The sequence below is a fragment of the Drosophila bipectinata genome, chromosome 4 (assembly GCF_030179905.1).
Source record: "Drosophila bipectinata strain 14024-0381.07 chromosome 4, DbipHiC1v2, whole genome shotgun sequence".
NCBI lineage: Eukaryota > Metazoa > Arthropoda > Insecta > Diptera > Drosophilidae > Drosophila > Drosophila bipectinata.
Genome location: NC_091740.1, coordinates 18,446,855 through 18,463,974, shown reverse-complemented (window position 1 = coordinate 18,463,974; position 17,120 = coordinate 18,446,855). Strand labels below are relative to the sequence as shown.

The window sequence follows — 17,120 nt, the reverse complement described above, 5'->3', positions numbered from 1 at the left end:
GGGAGCTGTTGCGTTTCATTTCGTACGAAATTCTGTTAAATCCTGGAGTCTTTAAGTGTTTGTAGTGCTGCAATTAATTCAAGGTGACTTATGTTTTCCTCCATAGTTTTGGCTATTGAGGTCGGTGTATAACTGGTTGTGTTGATTTTATATTTGTTATTTCGGAATTCTTCTGAGAAGTTTAGGTCGCTTGAGAGCTCTGAGAAGTGTTGCGAGAGATAGTTGGCTATTTCGAGAGTATCTGTTGTTGTAGTGTTGTTTTTGGGATTATGTATGTCGTGGATTTGTTTGCTTGGGTTAAGACCGCAGAAACGTCTTATGTTGCTCCATATTTTGGATGAAGGGGTTTCTGGTTGTATGGTGGATGTAAAGGATCTGGAAGCTTCGATTTTACTTTTTTTGATTTCGAACTTGTACTTGGCGTTTAAGCGTCTGTAGTTTATAATATTTGTAAGGTTTATGTTGCGATTAAGTGCTTTCCAAGCTAATTGTTTTTCTTTTTTTAGCTGTGCCAGTTTTTTGTTCCACCAGGGAACCTTGTAGGGCTTTGTATTTACTGAGGTTTGTGGGATGGAAATGTTTGCGCTATGAAATATAATTTTGTTAATTTGTGCGGCTTCTTTGTTGACGTTTGGTGAAGTGGGGAAAATTTCGTTATTTTTGTGTGTGAGAGTCTCGTATTGCTCCCAGTTTGCTTTTTTTAATATAAACAAGAAAGCAAAGCTAACTTCGGGCGGAGCCGAAGTTGATATACCCTTGCAGCTAAAACCGGATATATATCGCAAACATCGGATATAGTTGGCCGATCCTTATGATTACATCATAATAAAACCAATTAATTACAATAAAAAATCTAAAAAAAAGTCGCAAGCTTCTATCTTCAAAAATACGAAAGTTGATATTTCTACCAAATACCATTTCCGATCGTTCAGTTATATGTCAGCTATAAGATATAGTCAACCGATCGTTATGAAATTTGGTAGATCGGATTAACTGACCAAAAATAGAATGTGTACCAAGTGCCAGCTTTCTATCATCAAAAACACGAAAGTTGGGTCATTTCCGATCGTTCAGTTATATGGCAGCTATAGAATATCTTTACGAGCTGATCCTTACGAAATTTTGCAATTCGTATTATTGACATAAGTCTACAAACTAACTCCCCAAAATATAATGAATTTTCCAATTAAGCATACTCTGGATAAAATTAAACTGTTTCCAAAAAATGTTTAAAAGCTGCAATTTGAATTTCCCGCGCAAACAAAGTCAGCGGATTGATTTGATTGATTTCTCAAAATGGAACCGTGAAAATTTATAAACATTGCATCTATGTTGTGGCTTTTTCGTAAAAGTAAAAACAATTTGTAAATATGGAAAAAAATCGTACAGGTATGTAGATTAAACTTTGCGCGGTAGTTTATAGATGTTCTATGTATTTTGTTGTGTCTGTTCAATTGTTGTTGGTGTATTTTTATAACTAAAATTTAACAATTGTAGCTGTGTTCTGTGGAGTGTAACTTTTTTACCGCGCGCTCCTGCGAGCAACTAAAACTGGTATGTTCTTCTTAAAAATATATAGATTAAGGCGTTAATAATTTCCTTTGCCCCTTTTTGCCCTTTTCCGAAAAAACACTACATGTTGCAGGTGTTTAGAGTTCTATCATGCAGCGATCCTGCATGTGTTTATTTGTGTTTATGAGTTCTATCATGCAGCGATCCTCGAAGTTTGGGGGGAGAGCCACTGGAAAGACGACGCTGTTAGAGGTTTAAATTAAATATTATAACTAATAGAACCATATTTAGTTTCCGCCTGAAGTGGTCGTGGTCAAATTTAAAAAACAAAAAAATTCGAAATTCGACAAAAATAGTTTAAGCGTATGTGAAAAATTTGAGGCCAGTATCTCTAAAACTGGAGATTCTGCCAAAAAAACGTCGTTTCGGCCCATAGTGCACCGGTCCGCCTCAATAGCTCCCCCATCCCACAGGTAGACAACCCCCTTCCCACAGACAGCAGTGCGACATGAGGCTTTGACATGAAAATTAAAGCTACGGACTTCTTCGTAACTCCTCATTTACAAAGCCATCATACGGCCAATATGGAAGTATGGAATTCAGCTGTGGGCCACTGCCAGTAAGACGAACGTTAAAACGATTCAGATGTTTGAAATGAGCTACCATCTACGAGGTCCTCAATTTCCCATGGGTGGAGACGAGATTCAAAGCCGAACCAGTTGGCCGCCTCTCTTTTAGATAACAGCGAGCAGACGAGAAGGCTGTTCAGGACCCACCCGCAGGACCTACCATGGACTAATCCAGTGGTGGTCAAACTCAATTTCCATAACACGCGTAGATAGGGCTTAAAACTCTGCCACAGCGTTGCCGTAAAACTGATAGTGTGAGCATTCTCAAATTTCGAAATCTCTCTTCGAGTGCGGACGTCGTTGTATTCCGAACTATCAGTGGTTTCTTGCAATTTGCTTCTTTCACTCTCTCGCCTATTTTTCGGCCTACGATCTTCCCTTCGCGCACGTCGTTCTAGCAACTTTTTTTCAAGTGCACACCAAAAATAATTACCATGGCCCCCGGGCCACCAAATCTTGGTGATAACCGCTTTGCCAGCCTTAGCGCTAGCCCCAAAGCAAAAAAAAAAAAGACCATATCAAAAACTTCCCGTCGAGTCGTTGCATCCAAATTCACTAAACCGCTATCCGAATTCTCTTGTTTCGCAGTCCACCGCTCTCTTAAGCTTAGAAGCAAAGAAATCTCCTCTATATCAACCTTACGTGATCTGCTTCTCCTGGTTAACTCCCGTGAAGTCGCCGATAAGTTTACCAAAGTTTCTGCTTTGCCTGGTATAACTGATGTTGAAATCAAACTTCACCAATCTCTTAATTATGTTAAAGGCACAATTTATGCCCCTTGCTTGATCAATGTTCCCGAAACAGAAATTGTCGAAGAGCTGAAGTCGCAAAATGTTCACAGCGTTTACAAATTTACGAAAATGATTGACGGCAAACCCAAACCCTTCGGCAAAATACTTGTCACATTTGACTCGTACAAGTTACCGAGCAAGCTTGACGTCTCTTGGCATACCGTAAAGGTTAGGGAATACTTTCCTAATCTAATGAGGTGCAAGTCTTGTCAACTACTGGGACACACAATGAAACACTGCAAAAACACCTCAACTTTCTTGCAATCTCCCTCCTCATCTTCCAGTGCCCTGCACTCGCATTTTCTGCGCGAACTGTAGTGGCGATCATCCCGCCTCCTCTCCAACATGCCCAAAATATCAATACCAGAGAGAACTTCTCTGCATAAAAACAAGCAAGAAATGCAGCTTCCGTGAAGCCCGTATTATTCTACAACAACAAACCAATAAGAACAACGCATCGACTACCTTCGCTTCTGTCGCCAGCTCAGAAAGCTCGTCTACTGTACAACTGCCCGAACCCCGAACATGATAACCACGAAAACCGACAAAAGTACCACAACTCCGAAGCCTGATAGTGAGATCAACACGATCTCTCTTACTAACATGCCAACCTCTTCTAATTCAAACTCATACAAGCCTTCTCTCTTTACTATACCCAATACTCAAAACCCGAGCTCTTTTATCCGCTCGCACTCCAATGTTATTAAAGCTCTTACTGAAGAAGCAAACAATATAATTGTACCTAAATCCCCAACTATATCTACGTCCCAAGTATCTTATCCGATTTCTGATTCTGATTCTATGGAGTCACTGGATTCATAGTTCAGTTTTTTTCCTTTACATTAATCATCACCACTATAATACTAATTTTAGTATTATTTTATTTTTTAAATTTAATCTATGCCAATTAAAATCTTGCAATGGAATATAAACGGAATATTTTACAACTACCACGAACTTTCTATTCTAATAAAAGAACAATCGCCCGACATTTTATGTTTACAAGGAACAAACCTGCCATTTAACTTTATAAATTTTTCTGTCCCAAAGGCTACGTCGGTTATTTCCACAATTTACCGCAGAATATCAGTGCTAAGCAAGGTATCGGTATTCTTATTAATCAAAACCTCCCCCACAAACACCGCAACATTAACTCCAACATCCTCTGCTCTGTTTTGGAGCTCAATGTAAGCATTGACATACAGATCGTCAATGTTTACATTCCTCCTAATCAAAACTTTTCTACATTCGACGTATCTGCTATTCTTGACACAGTTAGACAACCATACATCGCTTTAGGGGACTTTAACTCGTGGTCTCCTCTTTGGGGCTCTCCTCAATCAAACACCAGAGGCAAAAAAATCGAAAAACTAATAGCGGAACAAGATCTAATTGTCCTAAACGATGGATCTCCCACACATTTATCCACCAATAACACCATGTAGACCCACCTAACCCATGTAGACCTTTCCTTGATCACCCCGCAAATAGCACATAGGTGCACATAGGCAAAAAAATCGAAAAACTAATAGCGGAACAAGATCTAATTGTCCTAAACGATGGATCTCCCACACATTTATCCACCAATAACACCATGTAGACCCACCTAACCTATGTAGACCTTTCTTTGATCACCCCGCAAATAGCACATAGGTGCAGTTGGTCGACCTTGGCCAACCTTTTCGGAAGTGATCATTTCCCCATATCAATTATTTTTTCCATCAATTTCAGTCCTGACCACACCCCTCCCCTACCTAAATATAAAATAGATTTAGCTAATTGGGATGTATATAGATCAAAGTGCGAACAGACAGCAACTAGTTGGAAGACCGGTTGCTTAAGCCACCAAGTTGCCCAATTAACCAAAGGCATTAGGTCTGCAGCTAACTGCAGTATCACTCAAACCAAACGTGTCGTGCGTAAGGCAGCAGTTTCGTGGTGGAATTATACACTTCAGAAGCTTCAAAATGAAAAGCAACATTTGTTCGCGGTTTACAAGGCCAGTATGTCAGACACCAATCTAAAAAATTATAAAAGAGCCAATGCAGTTTTTAAAAAATCTGTACTTGTGGCTAAACGGAAATGTCTAGAAAATTTCACCTCCAGGATATCCCCTCTTTCTTCTTCAAAAAAAGTTTGGTCCGACGTAAAGAGGCCGGTGTGCCACCACAACCATTTCGATTCTTGAAGTGTCATTCAGGTGTCGTAACAGATTCTCAGGTTATCGCCGAAGAGTTCGGGCATCTCTGGTCTAACTACTCGGCAGATAGTAACTTTTCAGACGAATACATACACCAAAAAGATGCCTATTTATCCCTGACCTATCTTCCGACAACACTGACACCCCCTGCCAAAACATTAGATAAACGCTTTACTCTAGGTGAAATTGATAATGCCTTAGCAGGGTCAAAGGGTAAAACCCCTGGTGCAGACAGGATTTCCTATCCTATGCTAAGAGAAATGCCACATTCCCTCAAAATTAGACTTTTAGAAATATATAATCAAATCCTAAACTCCGGAACATACCCACACAGTTGGAGATCAGCCACTGTCATCCCAATACCCAAACCCAATAAACCTCCTGCCGAAATTAACAGCTACCGCCCCATCACCCTCCTATCCTGTTTAGGTAAAACAATAGATAAAATTATAGCCCGCAGACTTATGTGGTTCATCACCCGCAATAACCTAATCTCACATAACCAAGTAGCATTCAAACAAAAACACAGTACTATGGACGCCTTATTGCATATTCAACACTTCGCGTCGAACGCCCTTTCCACAAAAAATCACGTCTCTATATTGGCGACGGATTTCGAAAGAGCCTTCGATCGTGTAGGGATTCATGCCGTACCAGTCAGCTTGAGCGCTGGGGTGTGTATAAAGGCCTTCATGACCAATAGATCCTTCAGAGTTCGCGTTAACAACAACACCTCTAACACCCACAGCCTCTATAACGGCATCCCGCAAGGCTCCCCTCTTTCAGTTGTTCTTTTTATTATTGCTTTCGAAAAACTTAATTGTATAATACGTACATATAAGGATTTTCAAGTCTCAATATATGCAGATGACGCAATTCTGTTTACCAAACTTAAAAATGTAAATACTGTTAAAGATAAATTTGTAGATATATTAAGAGACATAGATTCCTGGGGAGCCATTTCGGGTGCCTCCCTAGCCATAGAAAAATGTAAAATACTTCATATTTGCCGTAAGCACAGATGTTCTCTCTCTGAAATTAACTTTAAAAACAAAATAATTGAAAATGTAAAAAGTTTAACCATTTTGGGCTTAACCTTCGATACCAAACTCCTTTTTGATCAACACTGTATTAAATTAAGAAAACAGCTCGAGACTAGATTGAATATTATAAATTTTTTGTCATTCAAATATACTAACATCCACATCAATACACTGTTAGGGATTACTCGTGCAAGCTGCAGGCTCCATACCACGGTGCAATTCGACGTGCTCTTAACGCGTATCCTACCTCTCCTACCGCATGCATCTTGGCTGAATCCGGTCTTCCGAGCATTCAGGCCCGCAGAGAAGAAACGACCATGCAGCTCATTCCCAAATTGCATTTAACAAAAAATGCTCTTTTAAGGAAGGATTTTTCTGCTTTGTTTAAGCAAAAACGAATATACAAAATCATATCCACCCTTAGGCGATGTGCCAACTACACAACGCAGCTTGGCCTACCACCTCCCAAACTAAAGTACACAAAGCCCCCAGCCTACTGGAACAATACAAAAACTAATGCGAACCTGGATATGTATAACGCCTCAAAAAAGAATACCACGAGATCAGAATTCCAGACCCGCTTCCGATCGTTACAAGAAAAACTTGGCTCAAAATCATGGCTCTACACCGATGGATCTAAAACAGACGAATCAACTACCTTTGCTGTTGTCGACAGCGAAGGCAAAATAATCTCAGGAGGAATGCTACCTCAGTACAACTCCATCTTAACAGCTGAAGCCTTCGCCATACTACAAGCCTGCCTCTTCGCCAAGAAACACTTTGGACAATTTGTTATCTGTACCGATAGCCTCTCCACCTTATCTTCTTTAAGGAACTGGGGGCACACCGATCCCACAATCGAGGAGATAAGAAAGCTTTCCACCACCAACAAGATAACTCTCTTATGGACCCCCAGCCACCAAGGAATCGTTGGCAATGAACTAGCAGATCAGGCTGCTCAGGACATGAGACTAAAACCGTCTCCTCTGTTCAGTCCGTTCAACAGCAAGGACATAAGTAACCTAATCCGTCATCACCTTAAGGACAAACAAATTGGAGAATGGGAACTTTATAACCACCGATATTTTTCCATCATCAATACTTTTACAAAAATTTCTCTGCCTGCCTACCTTGGAAAGCGGGTATACTCAACTTTCATTCGCCTTCGCATCGGACACACTCGTGCAACACACGAACATATTCTTACAGGAACACCACGTCCCTCTTGCCTTTGTGGCGAACGCCTTGAAATAGACCATCTTCTTAACTCATGCCGTCTTCTAGAGAGCGTCAGGGCTCACATTTTCAAACAACATAAGCCATCCGAAAGTTTAAATGTAGTTTATCAAGAAAACATAACAAACCTTTATACATTTGTAATCAAATCCAACCTTAATATTTAAGTATTGTAAATAATTAACTAAGTCTCGAGTCGTAGGCCATAGCAGCTAGTACTCTTTTAAGAAACTCATTAGATTTAGTATTATATACTAGATTTAATTTTGTTAAATCTATATATATAAAAATCAATTGCTGTTCGTTAGTCTCGCTAAAACTCGAGAATGGCTGAACGGATTTATCTTATCTTGGTCTTGAATTATTCGTGGAGGTCTAGGGAAGGTTTAAAAGGTGAGAAAAATTCGAATAATTGCCGGGAAAATCCTCAAAACAGTATTTTTCTATTTCCCATACAAACGTTTTCTAAATAAAATGGAGAGTCAATTTGTAATTTATTACCGCTGTATAAAGTATAAATTCGCATGCGCGTTGGAGGATCTAATATCGCGTTCCGAAACTCAACAAAAGTGAAAGTGAATCGCGAACGCGACAAAATTGCATAGTCTCACAGCTTCATATAGCTTCGAGAAAATTAATTTTAGCTAACTTCAGTTGTTAATCTGTCCGATTATTTTTTTAATAAGACTATATAGAAATCGAAAGATAAATCTTAAGTTTTGTCACAAACGTTAAATTATAAATCTTAAGTTAAATTTCTGAACGCAATCATAATATTTGACATTAGATTTGACGCAGTGGCGCAGTTACGTGAATCACAATCGAAAGATGCACAAGAAAATGTCAAATGAAAATGTCAAAATGTCAGCAGCTAGGCTTGAGCGAACACGATTGAGAGTTAGGCAAACGCGTTCTGCAGCAATCGATTTGATTCGGATGTTTAATTAATAATGCCGCGACCAAGACGATCGAATCTTTCCCGACAAAGCCGTAATGCAAGAAGAATACAAAATACTGCAAATGAAAGGACTGAAGAAGAACAAGAAATTGCACGTGAACAGCGCCGCAATAGTATGGCTCGACTTCGTGCTTCTCAATCACGAGAGTAAAGTGAAGCAGCCCGTGAAACAGCTCGGTTGGCAATGCAGAATCGTCGAGCGAACAACAGAAGTCAACAAATAGATAATTTGCGACGCAGAACAAGATATTTAGCTGATTTGAATTGAGCTGCGTTTCGATACAATTGCAGCAATGATTACAGCTTGCATCCTAGCGTTTGCATTGGGCAAATGGACGTTGTTTGCGAGTATTGTGGTGCATTAAAGTTTTCCGGAGAAACGCCTGGATTATGCTGCGTTAATGGTAAAGTGAAATTGCCAGTGTTGACTCCGCCACATAGTCCTACAAAAAAAAAACTGTCTTCGCACTGTCCTTCCAACTGTCCAATTTTTAGGGCCGTCTAACTCTGAATCAGTCAATATGACTGTTAGTTAAGTTAAATATATAAGATTTGATACACCTCTTAATAGTCTCGCAAAAAAATTTTAAAAATTAAAAGATTTAAAAAAAAGAAAAATTAAAAAAAAAAAAAGTATTTTTTCGGCGCTACGATACCTTACATTTTTATGGTATTTACTTACATTTAAGGGTACATTTAAGGGCAGCGCTTGTGCGAACAATAGGTTAAAACCAAACCTTCTCTCGATTGAGATAACACGTCATCCTCAATTCTTCAAAGTCGAATCGAACTCTGTGGAGCAGTGTTGGCTATTGTGGACGCAGTTCGAAAAGCACAGCTACGAAATAATTTCACAAAATTGTAACGATGGCACAAAATGAAACCTTTCATCTAGGTATGAGTCGAGTCGACACAAAACAAGTAAGAAAATAAAACTTTGGGCGAAGCCGCAGTTAATAAACCTTTGAAGTAAAGTGCCAATTTTTATTATTAGATGTATATCGGATCGCAATAAAATTGCACCAATGTTAAGGCAAGTTGCTTATCGTATCCAAAAAATTTAAACTTGCATTTCAAATAAACTGCATAAAAAAAGCTAGCAAAGCTTTCTTTAAAATAAAATACACAATTTTAGAGCCCATTCCGACTTTTTAATTAAAGAAAAATGAGATAAAAAAACTATGTTTTTTTCGCTCAGCCATTGCTCTGCTCATTGTTTTTCTCTGCTCCGCACACACTCAAATTTTAAATATGTGTGCGTTTTGCCCCCCCCTGAATCAAAACAAAACTTTCCAATTTTTTATAATATAATGCTTAAATAAAATATTTCAGTTTTCATTTGCCATCATACAACCATAAGCTACTGGAATCATACCTCTACAATAGTGAGTATTCTCAGTGAGATGCAACGCAGCTACTTCGGACGACTACATCATCGAAGCTAGAGTTCCGACATGAAGCACACTCGGTTTTGAATTTTAACGGTTTTGAAAAATATAACGCACAACTAACAACGCCAACGTTCGCCGACGATACCGTTATCCTTAGTCGCTCCAGATGACTAACCCAAGGAACAAACAAACTCATTCGCAACGAAAACATCCACCGGGATCTGGGCATACTCGCAGTGAAAGACGAAATCCACAAACAAAAAGAGTCCTACAAAAAAAAAAACTGTCTTCGCACTGTCCTTCCAACCCTGCAATTAATTTTTAGGACTAGCAGTACCCTGCCACGTTTCGCAGTGGCATATTGTGGTTGCACGCATAAGAAATAAGTCAAACAAAAAAGAATAATTTTCGTGGACTACCTATGTATGAGGATGGCAAAATCGTGAGTTTTCCAACGTTGGTTGTATTACGGTCATTCATCACAGCATCCCGCAAGTGGCTATATTCCTCGGACCGAAGTTTCGTCTGATTCAATCGGAGGAACAGAAAACGTTCTGTTTCAATTTTTGCATACATATCAACAATGTACTGATGAAACAACTGACGACATTTCAATATATGATTGTCATCGGTCCTCCGAACCATTAATCGGTATAAGTAAAAGTTCATCGCGCTGGACTTTTTATTCGTTTCTACACCATTGACTGGATCCACCATCCTGACATTGAAATGATATCCATCGGCACCATCCCAGAAGATGAGTGGATACTGCAAAGCATCGTAACAACGGTGAGTTTCTGCGACGTTCACCAATCGATCGTTTCGTCGTCAGCAGGCGTTTTGTCTGCATGAATGACAATTTTGTGGGTATCCGAAGGCATCGTATCGATTGTTGTTTTGAACAAACGCGCCAAATGGTTCCGTTCTTGAAAAAGCTTCTGTAGCTGCGAAATAATGGGCTTCTTCACCGAGGTATTGATTCCATAACGTGCATCAACTTCATCTCCATCATCACCAATGAAGTACATTTGAAGAAATTTGTGTTCGCTGTCAGAGAACGGAAGCAGGGAACCGGCTTTGTGATAGATTTGTCCTTTGATTTTAAAAGTTGGCATGAATTGCGCACTTATAATTTCCGCACCAAATGACGTCATTTGGAAGCAAGAGTTGTATTTCCTAATGTTCGACAGGAAATGCTTCGATTCAGCAGTAGTTCCAGATAATAGAGAGTGCTGAGGCTGTGGTGGTGCTTCAAGTTGAGGCAATTTCACTTTCACGGAAGCGCAACATAATCCTTTGGTTCGTTGTTGAATTTGAGAGCCTGACAGTGTGTGCAGACCTGATTCATCCGGCCAATAACGACATTGCGGTTCGAGCTATAATCAACAGTTTTATTATATCGGAATGCAAGACGATTGTATTGCAGGTTTCGATCTGTTGCAAGCTGTAAACGCGCTTCAGCTACCCTTGCCCTGTCGCGTTCATTATTTTGAGACCGAATCAAATCGATTGCTGCAGAACGCGACTGCCTAACTCTTAATCGTTCGCTCAAGCCTAGCTGCTCGCGTTTCTGCTGATTCCGCGTTGTGCATCCGCATTGCTCTCAGCCGCTCATTCTCTCGGATGGAGGCCCGCTCTTCGTCAGTCATATTCGAAATGTTACGTTTTTATGCTTCTGTGTTTCGAGTATGACGACCCAAATTCGACTTTTTGGGTGGCATGACTTCGTTTCTAATGACTTCGTTTCTAACTGACATTTTGACATTTTCTTCTTAGCTGGCTGCCTAAATAGAAAAGTAGGGGCACGGGGAAACGCGAAAAAATCTGATATATTCGCAAACGCAGATAAGCTATCAACATCAAAAGTAAACAATAACCGAGCTGGAACCTCAACGCATGTTGTGTTAAAATTTGGGCTTAAACGGTTCACAAACTTTTCAAGTCTATAAAGGAAGTAGATACGAACAGAGCATTTTAATATATATAATATAATTGCCTTTTGTAAAAATATGAAAATTTTTAATATTAAAAGTGAGAGGCTTGAAAGGGAAATATTATGTTTAACTCTTAAATGTTCATAACTTATGATAGGTTTGCAAACCTTTTTTTTTACCTAATTTACCTAATAAAATTTATTTTGCCTCAAAACAGCAGAATTTGTTAAGAAATTACAAAAAAAATTTTATTTTAATAGTAATTTAATTTGTATTTATTATCTATATAAAGTGGTAGCACTGTCCAAGTCTTAATTTTACGAACGTAGTGTTGTGAAAATCCTTAGCGAGGGTACTGAGCTCATATTAACAACAATCCGGCCAACGTTCTGGATAGTTTATGGAAAACACGTTGTAATTATAATTCTTAAAGATTCGCCAATCTCCCCCTTCAAAGTTATTGGGGACCTGCCTCTACATCGCCTTAACCCCCATACGGACATCGCACTGGAAATCGCCCCTTTTCTGTTAAAAGGAGTATTATTAGCAGCCCCAGAGTCTCTCTAAGCAAAAGTAGAGTCTACCGTAATGAGGACTCCACCTCCTCTTGCTGAGATCGATCCCGTCTAAAAGTGGTGTACTTACTTGGAAAAACTTCGGAGCTAAAGATCTCCGGATTTAACCAAGTTTCTGTAAATGCTATTATATGGGATGCAAAGAAAGAACTATCAGAATATAGCTTGGGGAGTTTGCTACGTAGCCCCCTAGTATTCTGATAGGTAAGAGTTAGTGAGGAAATTAGTTTTTTGGGTTAGTGGCCAAAGAAGAGGTGGAGGGTTGGTCAGTGGTTCCGATATTGGGAAGTCTCACTCCCACTGGTTTGTTAACTTTTTTTTTTGTACGGAACTAGGCTGATGTTCTTGGACGAAAAGATTCTCTGGCCAAAAACTGGGAGAACAAATCGTCTTGAACATCAGCGCGGGCACACGAATCTTGAAAGAAGACGTGCGCCTTGTATAATTGTATTTAAATTTTTTTATGTCCTCCACCTTTATATCGGCTTTAGTTTTGGCTTTGATATAAGCCGAGATATCAATCTCTGAAGTATCAGGGGCAAGCCGAGAAACAAATATATGTTTCGATGGAGGAATCACCTGTAAGGGTTTTGGTGTCGCAGGTACAAGAACTGCAGCATCAGTCGGTGCCGGTGGTCCGGACTGTGGAATACCCTTTTGGGTGACCCTAATGGGGGTTTCGTTCCCTAGGACCTGTGGCATCACTTGAAGGGATGCCATGGCGGACATATCGGACATATGCTCATTATCCCTGAGAAATTCTGACGAATTTTTCTCAGTTAAGGCCCTTGGGGTGGCCAGAGATATAAGCGGCTGCATTAAAGTCGGCTGAGCAGGCTGAGGCGGATCAAAAACAGCGGATTTCTTACGCTTAGGGGACTCATTTAACAGCTGAAGGCCACTAAGTTGAGTGTCAAGCGCACAGAGCTGGTCATTGATTTTACGAAAACCAGTGATCAGCTCTTTAAATCCATTTTTAGTCTGTCTCATGAACGACCTCATTTCGCCTTGCACAGCACGACAATTTTCGCAACAATAATGTATCCCAGACCTACGGGAAATGGCATCCGAAACTGATGCAGTGAAACCGGCACACTTGGCGTGCACGACGTTTTCACATAACCAGCAATGGATACTAGGCTGGGATGTGGAAATTGTCTTGTTGCAAGACTTAATGGCACAGACCAGTTTAAATTCCATTTTATTTATTATTTTTTTTTATTTAATAAGCGATACGGTTTAGGCTTTAAGATTGTTATGATTCACAAGATTTAATTCACAAAGTATGTAAACACCGGTTTACCAATATTTGTCAAAAACGCAGTGCGCACAAAAAAAACACGACCGTTCGCTTGAAAGAAAGAGAGGGAAGTGAGGGAAGGATAAATTTCACTGAGACAATTCTGATGGATGGAGAATGGAGGTTAGACTGGCTGTCACATCTACAAGCACGTAGAAGACAACCTGTACAAGAAGATACAAGAAGAAACAACCTGTAAGTCGATGAAGCATGATAATCAGGAATGACCAGCTCACCCGAAACGAAAGGAAGGTGGTTCACATAATTTTTTACACCCTGGAAAAATGCTGCCTATTTAAGAACATCTCTAGAACCTAAAAAGTTAAGAGTCTTAAACCTTAATGAAGTGAGTATTCCTAGAAGAGTTTACGTCCAAGTGCAGCGTTGGAAGCATTGGAAAGTTTTGTGTTGTACGAACTGCGAGGTATTCTAACTGACCCATTTTTGCGGTTACCCACAAAAATCTAGGTTAATCTAGGTTACTCATTATAACCTAGACAAAAGAAACAAAAAACGAAGTTCTTTTTTAAATATATAAATAAAACGGGCTTGTCGAGATGATTTTTTTAAAGAATTTCTTTTAAATGAGAGTTTATTTTTTTTTTACTGTACCCGCCATCGTTAGCTCCAAATTCCTCCAACAAATCTGTCAGTGCATCTCGAAACTCGATCATGCCCTGTGCTGGTAAGGCTATTTGAGACCTAGGTCCTCCTCTAGTTATAGTTTGAGAGACCTGAAATTTATATTATAAGGTAAATTTAATCATGGTATAAAAATAAACAGTTTACCCGAAGAAAACGTCCGCGGGCATTTTCTTTTAAGTCCAAATAATATCTTCTATAATCCTTTATCATCATCTCAGATTTTAGTTTACCATCTTCAGGTAAATTGTCAGTGTTCGGAGGGCCTGCTTTTACCAGGTTTGTATTAATAAATAAATCACAAATTAAATATGTATATGTAGCTAAATTATCAACATAGTTTCATTAATAATATTTCTATGAGGGACGTATTTACTAACATATTAAGTTGCATATTCTAAATGAATAAAGTTATATCTTTTATACATTTATTTCTCTTGAAATTTTTTCATAACTCTCATAACGAATTGCAACACAGTAAGCCATCTTTTTGAGAGTTTTTTAGTTTTATAAAGTAAAACGAAATCAAAAAGCGATTGTTTTAATAAAAATGTATTTAAAAAAAAAAAAACTAAATATAAAATAAAATTTCACGGCATGGTATGTCTTTTTTGCATTTTTTTGGTATCAAAAAATGGTAAAAATGGTATCAGTTATTTGTGGCGAGGCATGGGTGTTTGTCGTCGTTGTTTAAAATAGTCAAGAGAACTTTTTGTTTAATATAATTTATATTCTTATATACAAAGATTATAATCTAATTAATAATTATAAAACATAAAATTTAATATTTTTGATAAAGATTCTAAAACCAATATATACAAGCAAGACTTTCATTATAAAGACTTAGTAATTTTATATAATAAAATAAAAAAAAAGGTACTTATTGGTGATGCTAAGGCTAATAAACCCTTCCAGTTAAGTAAAAGTAGTAGGTATACATTGGATCTTACATATTTCCAAATATCGGTTAAATTTGGCCGACCAAACCAATTTCATCTACCGATTCCGTATCGTCTTATACACTGCGTGCAAAAGAGAGAAAGATGTGTGGCAAGTTTGAAGTCGATAGCATTAATACAGAGTCTGTATTACAGACATATGTGTATCTATAAAAAAATAAGTCGTTTTTTTCCTGACGCTATAACTCCAGAACGCCCGACTCAAAGAATATTCAGGAAAAATTGCAACAGAAAAGTGGGCAAATATTTTTTTTTACATACAGCGCCAATACCTAGCTTGTACCATAAACCAATATTTTAATTAGGCGCCGGGGCGTAATACATTGTTTGACATTGCTGTACATTGTTTGACAGTTACTGATTGTTCTCTGCTCAGTTAATTTCATGTGACAAACCGGTATTGTGTTCACTGTAAAATTGTTAAAAAAGTTAATCAAAAACCGTTAGTTTTAAAAAAACTGGAACCGTTATCGATAAATAAGTCACAGGGAACGATGGATATCCAGTTTATCGTCGGCGTTCAAAAGTTAACGGATATTGTGAATGTTATATGATGCCTTACTTAAGGGCTCTTACCAAATTAATAAACAACTTTGAGCCAAGAGCTAATTTCCAGACAGCTCGGATATACCCGTAATAAATCCGTGGTCAGCTATTTCTGCCAAGTACGCCTCCAAAGTATTCCTACCCAGATCAGTTCACACTAGAGTTGGGTTGTTCCTGAACGAAAGAACAAGATAGACCCGGTCACTCAAAAGACCTATCTGAACTAGTTCACATCGTTCATCGGTTATTGTTCCTTGTTCCTTTGTCTTTGTTTCTTGGTCTTTGGTATTTGTTCCAAGTTCTTTGGTCTGTGTTCCTTGGTCTTTGTTCTTGTTCTTTGGTCTTTGTTCTTGTTCTTTGGTCTTTGTTCTTGTTCTTTGGTCTTTGTTCTTGTTCTTTGGTCTTTGTTCTTTGATCTTTGTTCCTTGTTTTCATTCCCTAATAATTTTTCACATTCCCAGGTATTTTTTTTCAATCTCTGGTCATTTTTCTTACACCCTTATTGTGCATCCCTGTAACTTAAAATTTTGTGTAAACCAACTTGAACAACAGCGAAATGTATCTAAAAAAAAATAAGTTGATATACCCTTGCAGTTAAAACCGGATATATATCGCAAACTTCGGATATAGTTGGCCGATCCTTATGAGAATGTAATAATATAACCCAATTTATTATAATATAAAATCTAAAAAAAAGTCCCAAACTTCAATCTTCAAAAATACCAAAGTTGGTATTTCTACCAAAAAACATTTCAGATCGTTCAGTTATATGGCAGCTATAAGATATAGTCAGCCGATCGTTATAAAACTAAGTAGGTCGGATTAACTGACCAAAAATATAATCTGTACCAAGTTCCAGCTTTCTATCTTCAAAAACACGAAAGTTGGGTCATTTTCGATCGTTCAGTTATATGGCAGCTATAGGATATAGTTGACCGATCCTTATGAAATTTGGCATGTCGTATTATTTTGCCAAAAAAAACTCTCACGTCAAATTTGAACTCTCTATCTTTAAAAACACCAAAGTTATACCATTTCCGATCTTTCAGTATATGGCAGCTATAGGATATAGTCGGCCGATCCCGGCCGTTCCGACTTATATACTGCGTGCAAAGGAAAGAAGGGTGTGTGCAAAGTTTCAAGACGATAGCTTTAAAACTGAGAGACTAGTTCGCGTAGAAACAGACAGACAGACGGACAGACAGACGGACAGACGGACATGCTCATATCAACTCAGGAGGTGATCCTGATCATGAATATATATACTTTATTGGGTCGGAGATGTCTCTTTCACTGCGTTGCACACTTTTGACCAAAATTATAATACCCTCTATATTCTTGATCAGGATCACCTCCTGAGTTGATATGAGCATGTCCGTCTGTCCGTCTGTCTGTCTGTCTGTT

The 17,120-nt window shown here is 38.6% G+C and overlaps 1 protein-coding gene across 7 annotated transcripts in view; it reads right to left on the bottom strand.

Annotated features, from left to right (window-relative positions):
• The window catches only part of Pur-alpha (Purine-rich binding protein-alpha), a 368,289-nt gene that overhangs the window by 35,619 nt on the left and 315,550 nt on the right, over positions 1-17,120 (bottom strand). For 6 of the 7 annotated variants that reach the window (XM_043213388.2, XM_043213389.2, XM_043213385.2 and 3 more), the window contains 2 exons: positions 14,359-14,477; positions 14,182-14,303 (listed from right to left, as the gene is read on the bottom strand). In XM_043213388.2, coding sequence (XP_043069323.1) covers positions 14,182-14,303; positions 14,359-14,477 — 241 coding nt within the window. Of the gene's footprint in view, positions 1-14,181; positions 14,304-14,358; positions 14,478-15,161; positions 15,223-17,120 lie in introns of those variants that run through there. The other variant, XM_043213390.2, reaches the window with a different exon arrangement.